Genomic DNA, 20,100 nt, shown 5'->3' with positions numbered 1-20,100 from the left:
ATAAATCCATTTGCTGCATTGAATAGTATGTGTACAGTCAATTTTAATTAAACTCTTCTTTGTTGCAGTATCAACATCATTTTGTGCTTGTGGTGAAGAACTTCACCTTTCTTGCTTATAAAAACATATTGTCAAGAGAAGACTTAAATTAATTATTACCTAAATTACCTAGATGACTACATAAAATGTGAGCAAATGCATAATTTTATACAGCTACATTTCAAATCTGGTTTAGACAGAATTTAAATACGAAAAGTCATTTGAATGAGATACAATTTTATTTTCTAAACATTTCATTAGAAAATTAATACTTGAATTATTAGCTTTTCATTAATTGAGAACAACGACAGGTACTATTCTTATATATGCCCTCAGGTGTAAATCATCGACAAATGTGGCGATATGTGTTCTGCGCTGGCTTTTGGTGAAATGTTGTTTGTATGGCAACCCTTTTGACATTGAAACTTTATTTTGCTGGAGTGGTTGGTTGGTTTGGTGGGCGTTTTCAAATGGCTTATGTTGCAATGAAAGACGTGGTGGCAAAATTTCAGTCACATATTTTGAATTGTGTGCAAGGTAAATTTAGTATTAAAAGGTATGATGTTGGAGTTGTTAACGAGTCTTTTGTTCATGGGTGTGTTTATGCGGATTTCATTCATTAATGTATGCTGAACTTTGTATGCTTTGTGTCTCGGAAGATAGGGTGGAAGGATAAAGTGGTGGAAATTGATGAGTTTTGTTGATGTTTGAAAAAGCATTCACAATGGTAAGTGCATTTTATTTTATCATTGTTCTTATTTTGTAGAATGTTATGCTCATTGTTTTTTTTTTTATATGAACTTCTGTCGTTACTGTCATTTTTTGAATTGTTTGTAATTTATTTTAGTTTATTTTGTTGATTTGTATGCAATGCTTAGGTTATGCAATTCGCTGATTTTTTTTTTTTTTAGTTAAAACAGAATGGTGTGTACATGATATTGCTTGAAATTTATTTTTGTTAAGTTAGTTTATTTTACCGACGTGTGCATAATTCCTAGATTCCTTACCTGCATAGATTGCGCAATTCTCTGATGTTTTTTAAGTTACAACAGATCACTGTGTACATGGATTCTTGTCAAATATTTTTGATTAGAAACTTTATGTTTTTGCTATCTAAATTTTTTGCTTTTGTTTTGGACTTTTGGTGTAAATTGTATGTTAAAAATGTTTTTGGTTTTTGCAGACATTTTAGACTTAAAGTTTGAAACTTAGACAAAAAATTTAAATAGTAATATGGTGCCATGGAGTTTCTCGCCAAAAATGTTTGGCAAGAAATTTGAGGTGTGTATGAGAGTAGTTCCCAACAACAATATGCTGCTTACATTCATTCAGATAAACTACAGCATTTTCATTTAAAAAAAAAGGTTGATACACAATATTTTGCATTTAATCACCAATACTGGTAATTTTTGCATTTATTTCATAAAATTATGTATCCCTAACCATAATCACTAAATGATATAACAGACAGTATATAAAAATATAGCAACTGTAATAATGCATTAATAATGAAAATAATTACTCAAGGTCCTAAAATAATGGAAAATGAATGTGCATTATGGCCCACCAGCAGCTGAGCGGTAAAGTTGGTGAACACTGGTAGTTCGGTTTGGGGTTTGAATCCCAGTGAACAAGCTGGTTGCATGGGCATTTTCATAGTTTTCCCCATGGGTAACAAGCTCATTTTCCCTAGAAATTCCTCCACGAAGGCATCTCTCCTCATAGGCAGATAGCCCTTGTGTGCTTTGCCATAATCAAATAAACCAAAACCAAATATAGCAAATTCTATTTGTTAGCATTAGAAAGTTTAAGCATTATTTACTGTTACCTCAATCTTTTTTAGATGCCCAGTTTTATCCTTCACAGTGTTCCTCCTTTACTTTTCAAAACAAACATGCCTTCTCAACAAGAAAATATAACTCATGTACTGAAAATGAGGGCCAAATATCAGATTAAATATATATTTTACATGATAAAAATTCTATAACAGATGACTCAAATTAGTTTTTAAAGAATGCATGACTAATATACCTGAAACATTATTAAACTAGAGAACTCTTTATTTTCATTGATGAATCAAGAAAACAATGTTTCATAATGTCTGCTATTCTCAGTGTAATCGTCAATCATACCCATACCAGTCAGTTCTTCCAAGTTTTCGATGGAATGAACAGTTTGAGAAATATTACTTGATGGTTTTTCAATATTTATTCAATATATATTGAATTGACTTTCTAATTTACATTAAAAAATACATGCTGTTTTGACAAGGAGAAACTTGATATGAAGAATTATACTAATTTATGAACAAAAACAATTATCTATCTAGCTCCATCATAATCTATTTCCAGACAAAAGCCTTTTGGAGAGGGGCAGTTTTATAAATAGATTTCTGACCTCCCTCTTCCCACCCCCTAAAAAAGAAGCCCACTGGTCAGTCAATTTAACCCATTCTCAGCAGCAAAATCCATTTCATTTTGAATTACAAAAGTAATTATCATTATCATCATTATTTAATTTGAAATGCTGGGAAAACACAATGACACAGTCTCTTGTACAACATCAGTTTGGTTTGTTAAATGTTTGTAAAATATTCCTAATGCAAAAAGACTTTTGTATTTATTGTGTTAACTATTATTTGACTGTTGTAATGCATACAGTTCCTTCATTTTGCTATCAAGACTTTGTTAAGCATATGGCCTAATTTATAAGCTTTTATAACATTCATAGTTTGAATTTTTAGGCTCAAAATTCTGGTATCTTAATATAGGCATGTGAAATTCACTTGTTAAATTTGCCTTTTAACCACTACCTTATAAACACACTTGTAGTAAACTACAGTTATGTAAATCTCAAGGCCTTTACTTTTTGCATGAATAAAAGTGTGACCCCCCCCATCATTTCATTGTTTTGAATTTTATTTTATAAGAAGCAAGAAATTACACTTCTTGTAATTATAATACAATATTACTTGTAATTACTGAATTAGAATTATTTTTCACAATTTTATAATGTTTTAGAACAGGCAAAGAAATTAAACTTGAAATCTGGTTTTTTTTTTTTTTTTTTTTTTTTTTGGGGGGGGGGGTAAGCATAGTTTCCAGACTGCATGCTCAATGAATGACATATGAAAAGACATAAGAAGAAATATTTCTGTTCGTAGAAAATTATGATTATGTTCTTTAATGGAGGTACTAAACTCAAGTTTTTGCTTTGTTTTGTTTGTTTGCTTGCATGGCAAAGCACATTACAGCTATTTGTCTAAAAGAAGGGATACCTTCCTTAAAGACCTTTTTAAAGGTTTATATTTATATCAGAAATGAGAAAAATTGTGAAATCACAGACAGCCAGCCTCTTCACCAGGATTCAAATTCAGGTTGAACTATATGACTTCAACAACCAGATATACCAGTCCCCAAAGGTACTCAGTGAGGGGTGAGCACTCAACAAGAATAACAACATATTTTCCAAATCTGAAAACTCTTTGTATAACATCTGCATAAAAACATTTCGAATTATACTTTTAAAAAAATGAACCTGATGATTTAAAAAATTTATGAAAAATATCCTTCTTATTAAGTATAGCTAGAGATATTTTCATAGTATGGTGAATTATAATTTATCAATCTGAATAAAATTCCAGTCAAGCATAGTACTGAATATTTTGCATTTCCTTTTTTATTAAATGATGCAAAAGTACAGCATCAACTAAGAATAGGTTAAGGAACTTACAATTATTTTTCAAGAAAATTTCATAAGGATAGGGATAACTGGCATGGAATTAAACAAAAATGGTATAAATTATATAATTTTTAGAGACGTATATATGAAAAAATTTCAAACTGGACATTTATACCTATAGGTGTGCTAATAATCTATAGGTGTGCTAATAATCCTATAGGTGTGCTAAAATCTTTTTCATGATAAACATTTTTATAACCATTAACTAGATATACTTTTTGACAGGTAATATGTGCTTTCAACCTACTTTGTATATTTTGTAAAATTAAAGTCTACTCATTGCATTGTATTTTTGTACGTACAAAATAGGTTATTTAACTTTCATATGCATTCATATCTCGTATACTGTACATTTAAAATTTTTTCAGCAATCTTAAGCTTGCAGCATTTTCTAATTAATATAGAATATATGCACTTTTTAACAATCTCCAATTTTTTATACTACTTTTTTATACTAGCATATTGAATGACAGCAGGATGCCTACAGCTTACATATTACAAAGGTATTTCCTACTGCATACTGATTTTAAAATTTTCAGAAGTAGAAAATGAATTTTGAATGTTAATAAAAAAACTGTTTATTTAACAAAAATATGAAGTCACAAAATCTGTCATACTCAAATAATATTTCAGATTTTTAAATTTACAGTGATCATTACTTTGCATTTTGCAAGTGCTGATGCAGTAACAGCCTTTTCTTCTTCAGCCTGCTTGATTCTTTCTTGAAGATATCTATAACAAGAATGAAAAAATTATGAAATTGTAAATATCAAGACCGAATTTAAAAATTTTTAACCAGGTTGGTTGATGTGTAATTTATGTCACATTATTTGAAAAAGGAGAGAAAATTTTATTTTGTTTATAAAATACATTCCGCTCTTAAAAAGGAAATGACAAGGCAAACAGATTTTAAACCAATCTTTCCCACAAAGAAGAAATTTCAATAACTTAATAAATTTCATGTAAATACAGAAATAAATCTTCAAAAACTTACTTGTTTTGCATTATAATACCATCGATATCAACAAGTGTTGGTTGATCTCCTCTAAGGACATAATTCATCTGTTGATTAAGTCTTTCAAATTTATGTCTGTATTGATCTCTAGCAGTAACTAATTCTTCCTTTTCGTCTAATACTGCTTGTAAATCTTGCATAAGTTGTTTACACTAAAGAAGTGCAATTAAAAAAAATAGTGACTACCCATCTTTTTCTTGCGTCTACAATATAAATAATCATTATTCCAAAGCCAGTATGGAAGCATTAGAATAAACTCAAATTTGAGATTTTCATTAAGTATATGACATGACAGTTATTCATCCAAATAAATGAATAAAAAACTCAGCAAAAGAGAATAGATAAACTAAAACACTATTATTTTATTAAATAGAACAAAGATTACTGGCTCAGTTTTTTTAACAACATTGCTCAGTTTCTTAATTGACAAAAATCAAATTTAAACCTGAATTGATAAGCACTTTTACAATGGTTACACAGCAATTTACAAGAGTTTAGTTGTAGGAAACATTAAAGTAAGGAAAATTTACTAAGAAATATCTCAGGGAAAAAAAAGAGGTTAGGTAATTTGAATATAGCAAATCACATTAGGGCTTTTTACCTTAAAGGAAGGGTTACCTTAACACAGGGCTTTCTAAGGGAAACTAGCCAGTATTCATGTATGGGGAAAACCAGGATGAACTAGAAAAACCAACCATGCGTAAAGCCCATTTTCTTGGGTTTGGTCTAGTCTTGGCTGAACTACCAGCATTCAGTAGACTTAAGCACTAAGCCACTGGTAGAGCAAAATTTAAAAAAAAAAAAAAAAAAAAAAAAAAAAAAAGAGGGAGAGAGAGTGTTCATTCGGATATAAATAACTATATCTACCCACACAACTAGCAAAAAAATTGATAAATACAAGACTCTGAAGTTACACAGTTTTTTAGTTATAAAGTTATATCCAGTTAAGTAAGAAAACAAGCAAATTAAAAATGCATATAAGTCTATAATTGCATAAGTAAATAATACAAATAATAAAAACTACAATATTTACAAAATATAAAAGTATAAACAGCTGAAATGGTAAGAAGATAAATTTCTTAACAATATATGCAAAGTAAACAAAGAACAGGAATTTAAGCCATTTATCTCCCTCCAAAAGAAAGAGGGAAGGAAGATTTATTTTAATATTTAGTGATAAATAAAACGAATCACCTAACGATTATATATTAACACTTTGAGCAGAGCAGGTTTTTAGATGTCATGTAGCCATGGCTGTCATAAACAGCATTTATTAGCTAAATTTGTATAATTACTTATTTTAGTCTCTATTTTCATAAGCTTAATCATTAATCAAGATGGCGTTTACATTATTAAAGAAAGTAAGAAAGCAAAATACCTCAAATCAGAAGCTAATATATATCAAGTCACAAAAAATCTTATGACCAGATGAAGCTGGTAATGCTGCTCAGAGGGTTAAAGTACATGATTTAATGAAGTAAAATATGTCATATTCCTTTACATAACATATGTATATGTGACAGTATTTGAAAAATTAAATTTAGTCAATGTTCTTTACTAGAAATGAGGAAGCAATGTAAATTAAATAAATCAATTTATTAGTTATTCATCTAACAGTACCTTCATATTTAATGTTTCCAATTGCTTCACTAAGGCTTCTTTTTCACAGAAAGGTACATAATTCAAAGATACGTTTTCATATGAACCTGAATTCTGTTTTGCAATTTCTTTACGCAAAATCTATAATAAGAAATAATTTCACTACAATTTCATGCAATTCTAAATACAAATTAAAGAAATTATTTATAAAATTTACCTGCACCCTATTAACACACAGAAAGATAAAACTTTTATAAAATACTAACTCTAAAATAAAACAGCCCAAAGTCTGAATACATAAACAGCATGCAAAAAAGTAATTTTTGTTTTTAAGAGTCATTTAAGTGATAGATTTACACAAAAAGGCTCAATACGTATGATATCAGGCATTTATAAATGTGCAGCATATTATTCATGTGAGCAAGAGATGTGCCGCATCAGGCAAGCAAGAGGTGCACATCACATGTGTTCTTTTATGTAACAACTTCTCTCTCCCGAGAGACATTTGAAGGGTTCTGCTCCTATGATAAAGGCTGCTACAATGCTCCCGGCATACATTACATTTCTGTATGAGAAATAAATCATATTTTTTTTTATTTTATGATACTCTGTGCTGCTTCATTTAAATACATGAGTCAGATCAAACAACGCTCATCTTTAATTGTGACTTTTGGACTTGAATTGTTTTACAGTAACAGACATTTTTGGTTTTGATTCTTCCTACTGGCATGTGTTCCACTGTACAATGGCTGATTCCAAAACTTCCGTTGCAGTGATTCTACGTTTTATTCAAGTTGATCTATCTCTTTAGTTTCACATGTTGGAATCAATATTAGAATTAACAACTCCTAAACTGATATAAGAACAAAAGACTAAATTTAACTAGGTCACGCCACCTAAAACTATCTATACTAATGGCAACAGAATAATATCGTCAATGCTGTTCGTAATGCCATCATTCAAATCAACCCATACCAGGATCTGAAATAAAATTATCGGAATTTGCATGTTTCATGACAACAAGCTCTGCTAGTATCAACAAAAATTCAAGGACGAAGCAAAAAAAAATGTATTTTTCCATGTTCCTAAAATGGAAACTTGACAAAAGAAAAGTAGAGGCGACTGATCTACTGGTAATGTTTTCTCATAGATTAAGGAAGTGATGTCAGTTTAATTCTTGTCAATAAAGCTGAGCTGAAGGCACCAATATTCCAAACTTTTTGTGCTGCCAGTGGAACATCCATTAATGTTTATGGTTGTAAAACAATTACTGTCAGTTTTGGTTTAGGATGGAATTTTACTTTCTCTTTTTGTATTTGTGATGTTACATGCTTGATCATAGATGCAGATTTTTTATATTTCTCCAATTTATCTCCTGATTTACGCAATAAGCATCTGATTGATTACATAGCAAATTTTAAAGTACCTGGCAAATTAAATACCCATAATATTTTTTTTTTTTTTTTTAAATCAGCTCGTGTAAATAATGTATTTGGTAAATTACTGTTACAATATCCTGATATTACTAAATTACATGATCCTCACCAAACTGTGAAATACTATATTGTGCACTATATAAATACTAAAGGTCCCCCAGCTACTGCTAAACATATACGGTTAGCTCTTGACTGCCTCAAAATTGCTAAAGCCAAATATCAGTGCAGGGTTCAACTTGATCATACGAGACCTTCAAAAAGCTCCTATTTTTGGCCTTTGCAAATGGTGCTCAAGAAAGGGTCTGTTGAATGGAGACCTGTTGGCAACTCTCACTCTCTTAATGCACAGGCTGTCAAAATATATATCCTACAATGTGCATAGCTGATTTTACCTGAGAACTGCATGGTAAATAAATGCTTATTCATGTTGATCTCACCAAAGCATATCATCAAATTCCCATACAGCCAGATGATGTACATAAAACAGCTTTTTGTACTCCGTTTGGGCTGTCTGAAAGTTTAAGAATGCAGTTTGGACTTTGTAACATTTCCTCAACCTATAAACAGTTTATCAATGGAGGTCACTAGGGATCTACCATTTGTTTATGCATTTATTGACAATTTACCTGTAGCTTCTAATACAGAACATGAGCACTTAAAGCATTTAAACCTACAATTTTCTAAACTTCAGAAATATGGTTTGTGTATAAATGTCAAAAAATGCCAGTTTGGTCAAGCTACCATACACATCCTAGGATTTAAGTTATTGGGTGTAAAAAATCTACCATACACATCCTAGGTTTAAGTTATCATAGAAAATGTATCCTAGATTTTTCTCAACCGCAGAACCTCACATAATTATGCCGATTTTTGGGTTTATTTAATTTTTATAGATGCTGTATTCCTAAGGATGTTTACATTTATCTGTAGTCAAATTCCTTGAATGCCGTACTAATAATAAGGACATCCTCCTACCAAAACTTCGATCGAGCAATTAAAATGGGACAATGAAGCAAGATTCTTCTTCAAAGCATCTCAGGAAACTATCACTAATGCAACCTTGCTACAGCATTCTATGCCCAGTGCACAATTGAGTCTACAGGTTAATGTGTCTCATGTAGCAATCAGTGGCTCCCTCATGCAACTGGCTACACAACAATAGGAACCTACAGCTTTCCATTCAGCTAAACTAAGTCAATCTAAAAACAAAAGAGTTTACTTATGAGCGTGAACTCTGATCTATGTACTTTTCAGGAAAAATATTTAGGCATTGATTGTAGAGAGAAATTTTTTTATCTATACTGATCAGTAACCCCTTAAATTTTCATTCCAGCAGCATCCTGACAAATGCAGTCCTCGCCAATTGTGCCATATGAATTTTGTCTCCCAATTTACAACTGATAATGAATAAACTAAAGGCTCTGATAGTATTGTTGCTGATGCACTATTCCGAATTGAGATAAATGAGATTCATGTACTATGCTCGATTTTCAAAAATCGCTGCTACTCAATCAAACAATGAAGAACTTCAATAACTTTTAGCATCTAATACTTCCTTTTTAAAATTAGAGAAACATTATTTCCCTCTAAAGAATATTGATCTGTATTATGACATGTTACCAAAACATCCCGATCCTTTTGTTCCCCAGTGCAAGAGACTGGCAGTTTTCAAAACCTTACATGTTTTCTCTTATCTCGGTATTTCAGCCTTCCTTAATTTCGTTTTGTATGGCCAGGCATGTGAAAAGAAATAAAATCTTTAATGTGCAGCTATGATATATGTCAATGAGCTAAAATCACTAAATATGCCAAATCTCCTATTGGCACATTTCTTGAACCTGATGCTTGTTTTGCAGACATACATACAGATTTTAATTGCTCTCTCCCTCCATCTGACAGAAAACAGTTTTGCACGACTATCATAGACTGATTTACAAGATTGCTGAAAGTTATTGCAACAGCCGACATGACTGCAGAAAAAGTCGCTCATGCCTTGGTACATGACTGGATACCTAGAGTTGGAGACCCAGTCACACTTACATCTGACCACGGTAAAAATTTTTAATCTACTATTTTTGGAGAACTTACCCACATGCTTGGGTGCAACAGGATTTGAACCTCTGCATATCACTCCCAATCAAATGGAATTATCAAATGCTTCCATTAGCATCTTAAAATAACCCTTAAAGCACATAATACAGCACAATGGACAAATCCCCCCCACTTGTTTTCTTAGGCATACACTCAGCCTTTAAGGAGAATGTCAAAGCAACTTCTGCTCAACTAGTTTATGGCACAACATTAAAATTACCTTCCAATCTAGCAACCAGTGATGCCATATACCAGACCTTAAATTCTGCATATGTCAGCACTCTTTACTTCAAACAATAAAGTCTTTAAACCCTGTTTCTACTGCCCTACATAGTAGTCCTAAAATATTCATAAATCCTGCAATAAAAACTTCTTATATATTTTTAAGATCTGACAAAGTTAATCTTCTACTTACACCACCTTATACTGGACCTTGTTTAGTTGTTGACAGAAATATAAGAATTTCATTAGTGATGTAATATGTTTTCGATTTGGAAAACTTACTACACTTTCAATTGATCACATAAAACCTACTTACCACCTGCCAGATGACATTATTCATTTCTCATTTTTACCTCTTTCAGTTTCAGTTCCTTTCCTACGATGATTTAACCAAACATTTACTACTAGAAGTGAGCATAAGGTCTGATTTTCCAAGCATTTAGTCACAGACTACTATATTAAAAAACTTGTACTATATTTAACATTCTGTGTTATTATGTACATGTTCCTACTACATCTATGACTACGTCCACATTGTTATTATTACACTGTACTTCATTTTCTGTATTTCCCGGATTTTGCATTATTTCACCATTTTCTGTGTGTATTGCAAATATTTATTATCATCTGTAATTATGACTTCATCACTAGGAGCATACTCTGTAGCATTTCATCCATGCAAGCGAGATATGTACTGCATCAGCCAATCAGCAAGAAATACACACTACGTGTATGTTTTTACGTCACAACTTCTCTCACTCAAAAGAGTCTTTTGGTGGGCCCCACTGGGAGGAAAAAAGCTGTTACAATTCTCTCAGCACCAGTGGCATAACTAGAACTCTTGGGCCCCTATGCAAAAAATTTTCCTGGGCCCCTTTCACAATAAATTTAATGTGCTTAAAAAAAAAAAAAAAAAAAAAAAAAAAAAAAAAAAAAAAAAAAACAGCAAAAAGTTTAAAAAAAAAATTTCAAGGATTCCAGGAGCCAATGTTTTCATAATGATTTTTATCACATCTGGATTAATTGTTAAAAAATAAAAGTACATTCTTAGGGAACCAGTCGAAAGGTACGTAACATGAAGAAAGAATAAAAAGGAAAATAATTTCCCTTGACCAACTGCTGAAATGAAAATTTGCTTTAGTCTGGGTATTTGATGTCGGATGATTTTAATTCAGTTACTTAAAACTTTTTGTGTGAGTGCGAGAGACAGATTTTTCTCTCCTTTCACTGAGATGCATACTGATAATAAATTAATAAGTCTACATAAAAAAAGAACATGTCGACGTATAGCATTAAGAAAAGGTAGAAAGCCTAGATTTGCGGAGATTTTTGTATAAAATCCAAGAAGTTTTACATACTAATGCTTTAAATTTTTATATAAAATCTACGCCTATCGCCTATCTAAGTTTTTTCACTTAATTAATTAGTTATATTATAAACTGACAGACAAGTTTAATTGATAAACGTACAGAAAGGATTGATAAACGTACATTAATGTATAGTCCTCTGCAATATCAAATTTGGCGCAGTTCGTACCCTACCTTTCGAACACGATTTATGCAATAATATACAAGTAATAAATAAGAACTTTTATAATGTAAATGATAGTACATTTGTTAAATATAAAACATATTTATCATAAACTTCATAAAGAAAACTATTTGAACATACAATTTTTGTAGAAAATATGTATGGTAAAGTTTTTTTCTGTCTTTTTAAAAAACCTTTTGGTACACTAAACTACTTGAATACATGATTTTTATTAAAAATGCTAAAAGAATAATAAAGTTTTTTACTGTTTCCTTTTTATTTTCCTCAGTCCATACTGCTCTTCTCTAATTTTTTCCTCCCTCAATAAGTGTAATGATAACATTGGTGGCCAAAATTCATCATAAAGAAAAAAATCCTTTTTTTTTAAATTTGCGTCTCCTAACCTTCATTTCCGCAAAATTATTTATCAAAAACTGGACATCCATTTTCTCAGCCATCTCAGCTTCAACGCTCAATAGTGAAAGGTTTGACAACTGATCTTGTGTCATGCTGTTTCTTACATATGTTTCTTAAATATGTTTTCATTAGTTTCAGTAGTGAAAATGACCCCTCACTCGTGGCTGTGGTTACAAGTAATGATAAATACAATATAAGTAAACTGCACACTCCCCAATAACTACTTGTCATGTCATAATATTTTACCGTTGCTAATTTAGCTAAATCCTTAAAGGATTTCAAATTTTGGATTTCTGTTCTGAAAGTATTTATAAATAATAAAAGTTGTACTTCCAGTGCAAGTCTTCTTTACATGTTTTCTGTATTTTTGAAACATTATTAATAATTTATGTATTTGTTAACAATGACAGTGTTTTAGGTTCTTTATTTCTCTTTTATTTTTCAAATTTAGTTTCTATGCCCCATTTATTTACAATAAACTCAGCTTCTTTCATAATGTCTTCAAACTTGTTTCTCATATCTTGCATATTAACAGAAATGCTTTTTAGATGTTGATGAGCTCCATTCAAGTCGACTTACTTTCGACTGTCGAGCCAATTGATGGGTTGATTGATCCTGCACTGTAGCGCAGGACGTGTTTAAAAAATTTCGTTTTTAATTTTGGCCTGTTATGATGTTTCTTAATGTATGGAAACATAGATTATATTTATATTTCATATTTATCATAAAAATATTTCATGTTAATATAACAATACGTTATTAATATTAGTAGACATTTGCATTGTTAATGGTGATAATTTTGGATTTTTCAGATAAATGGATTAAAAATTTAGCTGAATTGAAGTTTTAGCAAGTTTTAAATTATAAGAATTTAGTTTATGATTAATTTAGATATTACAAATGAATAACTTACCTTTATAATGAAGAATTATATTTGAGATCACTTTGAAATTTAATTTTAAAGAAAAACTTATGTTTGTTCTCGCCATAGACTAGAAAAATGGCATTAGAATAAGAGCAAGTTTAAGTTCAGTTTACTGTTCTGAGCCATCAACCAATATACAAGTATACTTGAGGGGGTAGCGTTTCCCACTTCAATGCAGATGTTTAACGAAGAAAGGGACCCCACCTCCACTATAAATTTCCAATGTCTCCTCAAGTTGAGTAACAGTAAAACTTTCATTTAAGACTTTACTGTAAAGATGTCCATTGTCCATTTCCCTTTTAAAACGCTGAAACATCTGTTTTTTTTTCAGTCAAATTGTACTATCATTATTGTATTATCATTATATTCCAATGATACATAATACATCACCTGCAATATCTTTCTACATTTCCTCTGTACTATAAATGCATTTCAGTTAATGTATAATTATTAAATATTTAACAGTAAAAATTATGGATATTCGAATATTTTTAGGAAATTCTTTGCAAGTTTACGATGAAATCATAAACAGATAGAAAAAAATTTTATTGATATGTATCCAAAGAGCTTTGAAAATAATTGTGTAATACGAAATGGAAATTTTAAAATTAATCTAAATTGAAATACCCACTGTAGCAAAATATGATGATTCCCTTCCAAATTTCAAGGTCCCAGAAATGTTTAATAATTTAGAGTTAAGCTTATTGATACTAACGTACATTTGAAGATGAGTACTCGCACTCCGTTGCATGGATTCTAAAAGTAGTACACATAAATATTTGTTTAGGAAACAAGTAGAAAGTTTCTTCATAATTAGTGAAAATAAAATTGTATAAAACAAGTTTTGCATACTTCGTAGAGAAATGCGAAAAATTTCATTTATGAAAATAGGTTTGTTGTACCCCAGGTGGATCAGAAAGCAAAAATCAGTTAGGAAAAGCGGATTTATTTTAGAAACATTAATATTTATGTTTATTGTTATGTATTATTTGTGTCTTAGAAAGCTATTTATGTCTCAGAAAATAATGACCTCCTTTACATTGCTCATAAATTAAGCAGTATCAATTTTTTTATCTTAATCATTAATTTATTAATAACAAAAATATAAAAAATAAATATAATGTATGGGAACATGTATTAACGGAAGCCATTTATGTCTTAGAAAAGTTATGCAGTGATGCCGAAATGAAAGAAAATAATGTATAAAGGGATTTTATGTGTGAAAATCCCATCATTTACTATTAAAACGTGTTAATTAAATTTTTTAATTTGCAAAAATTATTGAAATATTGCAATAACGGGGGAGCATTCTTTTCTGAAATATTTCATTCGTTTGTGTAGTGAAAATAGCAATGTAATTTGTGTTCTTTCAGATGTTCAAACGCAACTTAAAACTATTAGGGCAACGCTGCCATTGATATGTTTAATATTTTCAGTAATTAATTTATCAAAATTTACGAAGTAGTATATACTTTTAGTCGTGTGATGCCATTTTTATTTTCATTATTATATTATTATTGATGACTTCACATACTGAATGCTGTGGAAAGTAAATTAAAAGCAAAAGTAAAGTAAATTGTAAAATTTCATTTCAAATAACGATTAGAAAGTACTCCATGAAGGCATTCTTCCCCTTGGGCAAATAGTCCTCGATTGCTTTATTATTATATAATAATTCAATTCAATTCCATTTAAATAACGTACAAATTATTGCGCATTACTCAATTATACGCTTAAATGTTTCACGTTGTTTAAAAAAATTTTAATTTATGATATTTTTCAAATGAAGAGAGATTAATATATTACTTTCCAAACAAATTTAATGTCTTCAGAATTATCTTCTACGGATAAGTGTGAATTTTTGGCAGATGGATAATTTACAGGTTAAGAAACACTACAGATCTTCTCTTTTCTAAAGCAAATCAAGTAAATCCTCAAACGAGTTCTTTGCTTTCAGATTTAATTCTTGATTAGGGATTTGAAAGAATTCCTAACCTGCATTTTATCTGCAATGTGCAAATATTTTGAAAATTTTGATATGAAAAATGGGATAAATATTTATTTACTCCTTATTTCAAGTAAAAATATTCATCCATTCCCATTTCCTATCGCCATTAGTGAAAAAGTAATGAATTTTGATAAATTTAATGAAAAAAATTTCATTAAATTTATGGCGGAAATTAACTGAAATATTTGGCCACTTAATTTTTGAGCATCTGTGTGTTCGTAACCTGTTGTAAACTTCCCCTCTTTTTTTTTGGACCTTGAATTCATTCAAAGATTCCTAAGCTGAACGGGAAATCTCTCCTTTCCAAATGTGGTGTCATAAATTCTTAGCGTTTCCTTAGAACGGCATTTTGACCATGGAGGATTTCGACATGGGGGTGGGGCAAAGTCCTTTCATGCCACAACTGCTCAACTTACGTTAATGATTTTGTGTCCTTAAGAAAGAAAAGCATGTATTCTGGAGTTATCAATTGATACTTACGAATGATTCTCCCCTCCAGCTTATTAATGTAAAAAACAGAGGAAAACAAATTGATCCACGTTTAACTTTGCCATTTTGTAATGTCAATCGTGCTTTTAAATCCAAACTGTTTCTGTCCCTTACCTTGCCCCTTGGTGCGACTGCACAGATTGCAAGTACCATTGTTTTTTACATTGTGAGAACTATACATACAAACATGCAGATTCTTCCTTATTTAATTTCTTTAAAAATAATACAGGGTGAGGTTATTTGGTGACAACAATTTGGGAAGTTATACGCCGTTTATAGTGAACCAACGAAATACATGTTATATTAAATTCTAAGAATCATTAACATTAATAAATTCAATTTCAAATTGAATATTAGGACTGATTTTTGGACTTGCATTTAATGGAAAAGCTAGTAAGAGATTCAATATATGAACAAAATTAAACGCTACCAGAATGACATATTATGAAAATTTCGAATTGCAAATAATATACCATAATTTCTCTTAACTTTCAAAGTTCATTCCAAAGTACCAGAATCCTGCTTAGTTACTTTTTTGATTTATACTTAGAAAATATGTCTACTGATTATTCGATCATAATGTGAATTATACAGAAACAAATTAATAAAAGTACTTTATAATAAATAGTTACAATTAATTTCCACTTCCACCGATTTTTGATTTGGGATTGGAAAAGGAGAAACATTTCCTTTAGGGGGTCGCCTTAAATAATTTTCAGGTTTGAGACTAAGGAATACAAAGAAACTTTTCCTATTTTCCTCTCACTGCTATCCCTAAACTGGGGTAGGTCATGAAGTTATTATTTCACAGTCGAATGCTGGAATTTTAACTTTTGCAAACACTTGAATTTAGCTATTTCAGGTGCTTCCAATGGCCTCCTATTTGCGTCATACAGAGAATTTGCGTTACTACACCATATAGGTAGGGGGCCCTTAAAAACTTAAAAGAAAACGAATTCTATTATCTACATATACTTAAAGATTCTAAAGTTAAAAGTAAACTGGAGTCAAATCAAGGTTATTCCTCAACTATATTAATATTAACAATCGTGTAAAAGGGGTTTAACACAAAATCAAAACATATCAAAATTAAAATAAGAATTTATAGTAGTCAAATTCTAAACATAAAAATGAAAAGCAAAAGAGGAAAAAATACAAGAAAAATATAAAAATAATAATTTTAATCTTCTTTTATTGAAATTCTAATTCCGAACTCATCAAGGGAAAATGAATTCTTTATATATGTAATGGAATCTGTCTTTTAAGTTTAAACATGTAAATGTAGTTCAGCAGGACATTTAAGGGCCCCCTAAACCTTCGGGTACCTATGCGACGGAATTCCTTGCATACCCTTATTTACGCCACTGGTCAGCACAAATTATGTTTCTGTAAGTGAAATAAATTATATTTTTATATTTTATGATGTCCCAAGCTACTTCATTAAAATACAGGAGTTAGATCAAGCAACGTCCACCTTTAAATGCAATTGTCAGCAGAATAGTTTAACTTATATATCTGTTGGCCTTAAATAAAAATTCTAAATTTAAATTTTAGCACAGAGACTCCAATATTAGAAGAACATTAAGTATTTGCTTCTTCAGCATAAAATATGACATTTCTTTTCTGAAATACCATTCCAATAAATTATATCTTTCTTTAAAATTCAATTCAATTCCAGTGTTATCACTAAAGGGGAAAGTATATTTTTATAAATTTTTCCGCTATAATTAGGTATGCAATTCAGCAACAGGACATGAATGGTACACAACATTTTCATTTTTTTCAGTTGACTTGATAATTGATTAACAGAAATGAACCTATCTTTTAGAATCCTTTAGAATTTAAACAGTATATTTTTAGCCCAAAGGGCAATAGCCGTGAAGGGCTATTAGTCTCAAAACAGCATTTTTTGGAGTTTCACTATAAACATTAATCACCTTTTTGCATTGTTGCCACCAAATATTATCACCCTGGATTATATTTAAAGAAATTAAATAATGAAGAATCTGCATGAATGTATGTGTATTTCTTACACTGTAAAAATCAACAGTACCTAGAGCCATCAAATTTTGAAAACGTAATCCTACACCCGAACATAGGCACCTGAAATTTCGAATTGGTTTTATTACTTATTTCATATTTTGTAAAACTTTAACGAATTTTTGATTAACAAACTCAGCGATTTGAAAGTGAACAATAGCAACACTGTATGCAAAAAAAAAAAAACATTTTTATCTCAGCACACGAGACTGTGTATCGGAAATTCTAAAAACATGGTGTTTTTAAATATTTCATGATATTACTGTTGAATTGAATTTTATGTGGTTTAAGTACAAAGAACATGATATTTAATAAATAAAAGTAATACACAAAACATTTAAAAAATGCTCCTTTGGGCATAATGTAAAATCTGAAAGCTGTCAAATTTTTTTATATCATTCCCCCCCCCTCCCCGCATGTGTATTTAAGCAAAAAGACCTACATATGACTCTCACATTCATAGAAAAAGCACTTTAAAAAAAATCCAAAACTATCATTAATACCATTTATTTCTTACAGTTTTATAAAAATCATATACTAATAATTATTATGACCTGCAGCAATATACATTCATCATTTTTCATAATAAAGTTCTACATTATAAAGAATACTAATTTACTGAATTAACTTATTTATTGTAATACAAAGCATATTAATTAATTTTTAAACAGCAAATATGAAATTACTTAGTGCTGCATATTTGCTTTAAGAAAGCTTTAAGAAGATCAATTAATATATTTTCTCCAACAATAACAACATACAATGTCATAAGTTTCACAGCAAATTTCATGCAGATTACAAAACAGATAAGTGAACTTGCTTAACATAAAAAATAATAATAATAAATAAAAATAGGAAAACGGGCATCACCTAAGCCTCTGGTAACATCTGAAATTTGAATATTATAAATAAGTAGCTAAAATTTACCTATTTAGACAACAAAGTGTTATGAGCAGTTTAGCAAGGAAGTATCAAAATTCTTAAAACATTATATAGAAAATGATTAAAAATTATTAAAAATAAACATTTCATAGTATTCTTAGTATTACTATATCTGTAAGTTGTAATTTTATTTCTCCAAAAATAAATATTTAATTTTTTAAAAAAATACGATAGTTACATAGCGGAAAATTAGGGGAAAAGAATTATAAAATTTCTGGAGTGGCATACATATTGTTACATGCATAAGGATTCATAATGGATGGAATGCCCACTCCTTGATAAAATTTATTTTCCCAAAAGAAACACTTTACAGTTCTGGAACTTTTCATAAAAGAACTCGTACAGCTCTTCTCAGTATGACAAAGCACAATCACCAACTCTGAACTAAAAACTAACAACTGATGCTCTCACCACCTTATATAGTTTTCAACAGTTGCTGAGAATTTCCCAGTACCTTCAATTTTTCAAAACTGCTGGAAGGCATACACACTTACAGTTACATACGGTCAGTGGATATAGTTACATAGTTACAGGACACAGGGGTGAGACCAAAATGTTATCAAATGTTTGCCAAGTTTGACAACATTTGGCAATTTTTCACCAAATTTAGAGACAAAATTGGTCACAAAAACCATCACTAGTTTGGCATTATCTCAGCTAACCATTTACCTCAATGTTACATAGGCCTCCCCACTAACCTTATTTTCCTAGGAAAACATCACTCTCTTGAGACCTTTCATGTTACATTATACAAGAGATACTACAATTTTGCAGATAATTTCACTAAAATCATTTACATATAATATCATATGCATGCTTCAGCAGTAGGATCATTAATAAGAATGTGATCTTGCAGCAAGTTTCCCTTGTTCTTGTGTACTTGTAAAATATCTACCTTTTACTATGCCCGAATTATCTGTTATTTCTACTTATATTTAAATTTATTATATTTTTTATATTTTCTGCTTTTCATAAATGGAATAAAAATTTAATTTGTTTTTAGATAATTTCAATTAAATCTCCTTTATAAATATGCTATATAATCTTTTCCTTTAATTTGAAAAAATGATAAAATCAAAATATAACTATCACACTGTATACAAATGGCAAATAATACTCTAAAATATAATTTACTACAAAAATTAAAGTAATAATACATGGAATAAAATGCCTACTTAATCTATGCAATTTTATTAAACTTAAAACAATTTAAAATTGCTGGTTCAGTAGAATCATATGTATGCAACCCTAAAAGTGTTCAATACTTTTTTATATTATGCACTATACAATTAAAACAATATTTTAAATATTATCTTTTTCATGTGATTTTCTTCAGTTCAGATATAAATGAAATTTTATATTCCATCCTTTAGAGCAAAGAAAATTCTATTTAATTCTTTGCAAATTTTACATAAAATATTATTAATACATTAAGCAGTTGTTTTGAAGACAACTTAAACTTCACACATTAAAATATCCTTTTGTAGAAAATCGTACATTTAATTCAGTGCCTGTAATCAATACTATACTTCATGGGTATACCAGCATAAGTAGTTATAATGTTGTTGTTACTTATGCTCACTTGTCTGATGTAGTCAGCCCAAGC

General features: G+C 30.0%; 1 protein-coding gene across 2 annotated transcripts in view; it reads right to left on the bottom strand.

The window, feature by feature from the left end:
- The window catches only part of LOC118195406 (coiled-coil domain-containing protein 149), a 54,220-nt gene that overhangs the window by 23,795 nt on the left and 10,325 nt on the right, over positions 1-20,100 (bottom strand). For both annotated transcript variants that reach the window (XM_085821898.1, XM_085821899.1), the window contains exons 5-7: positions 6,416-6,535; positions 4,775-4,947; positions 4,440-4,512 (exon numbers count right to left, since the gene is read on the bottom strand). In XM_085821898.1, coding sequence (XP_085678024.1) covers positions 4,440-4,512; positions 4,775-4,947; positions 6,416-6,535 — 366 coding nt within the window. The remainder of the gene's footprint in view (positions 1-4,439; positions 4,513-4,774; positions 4,948-6,415; positions 6,536-20,100) is intronic.

The sequence above is a fragment of the Stegodyphus dumicola genome, chromosome 8 (assembly GCF_044657685.1).
Source record: "Stegodyphus dumicola isolate Sdum_Otavi_A_Nest chromosome 8, ASM4465768v1".
Taxonomy (NCBI): Eukaryota; Metazoa; Arthropoda; class Arachnida; order Araneae; family Eresidae; genus Stegodyphus; species Stegodyphus dumicola.
This window is presented reverse-complemented; position numbering and strand designations above follow the sequence as displayed.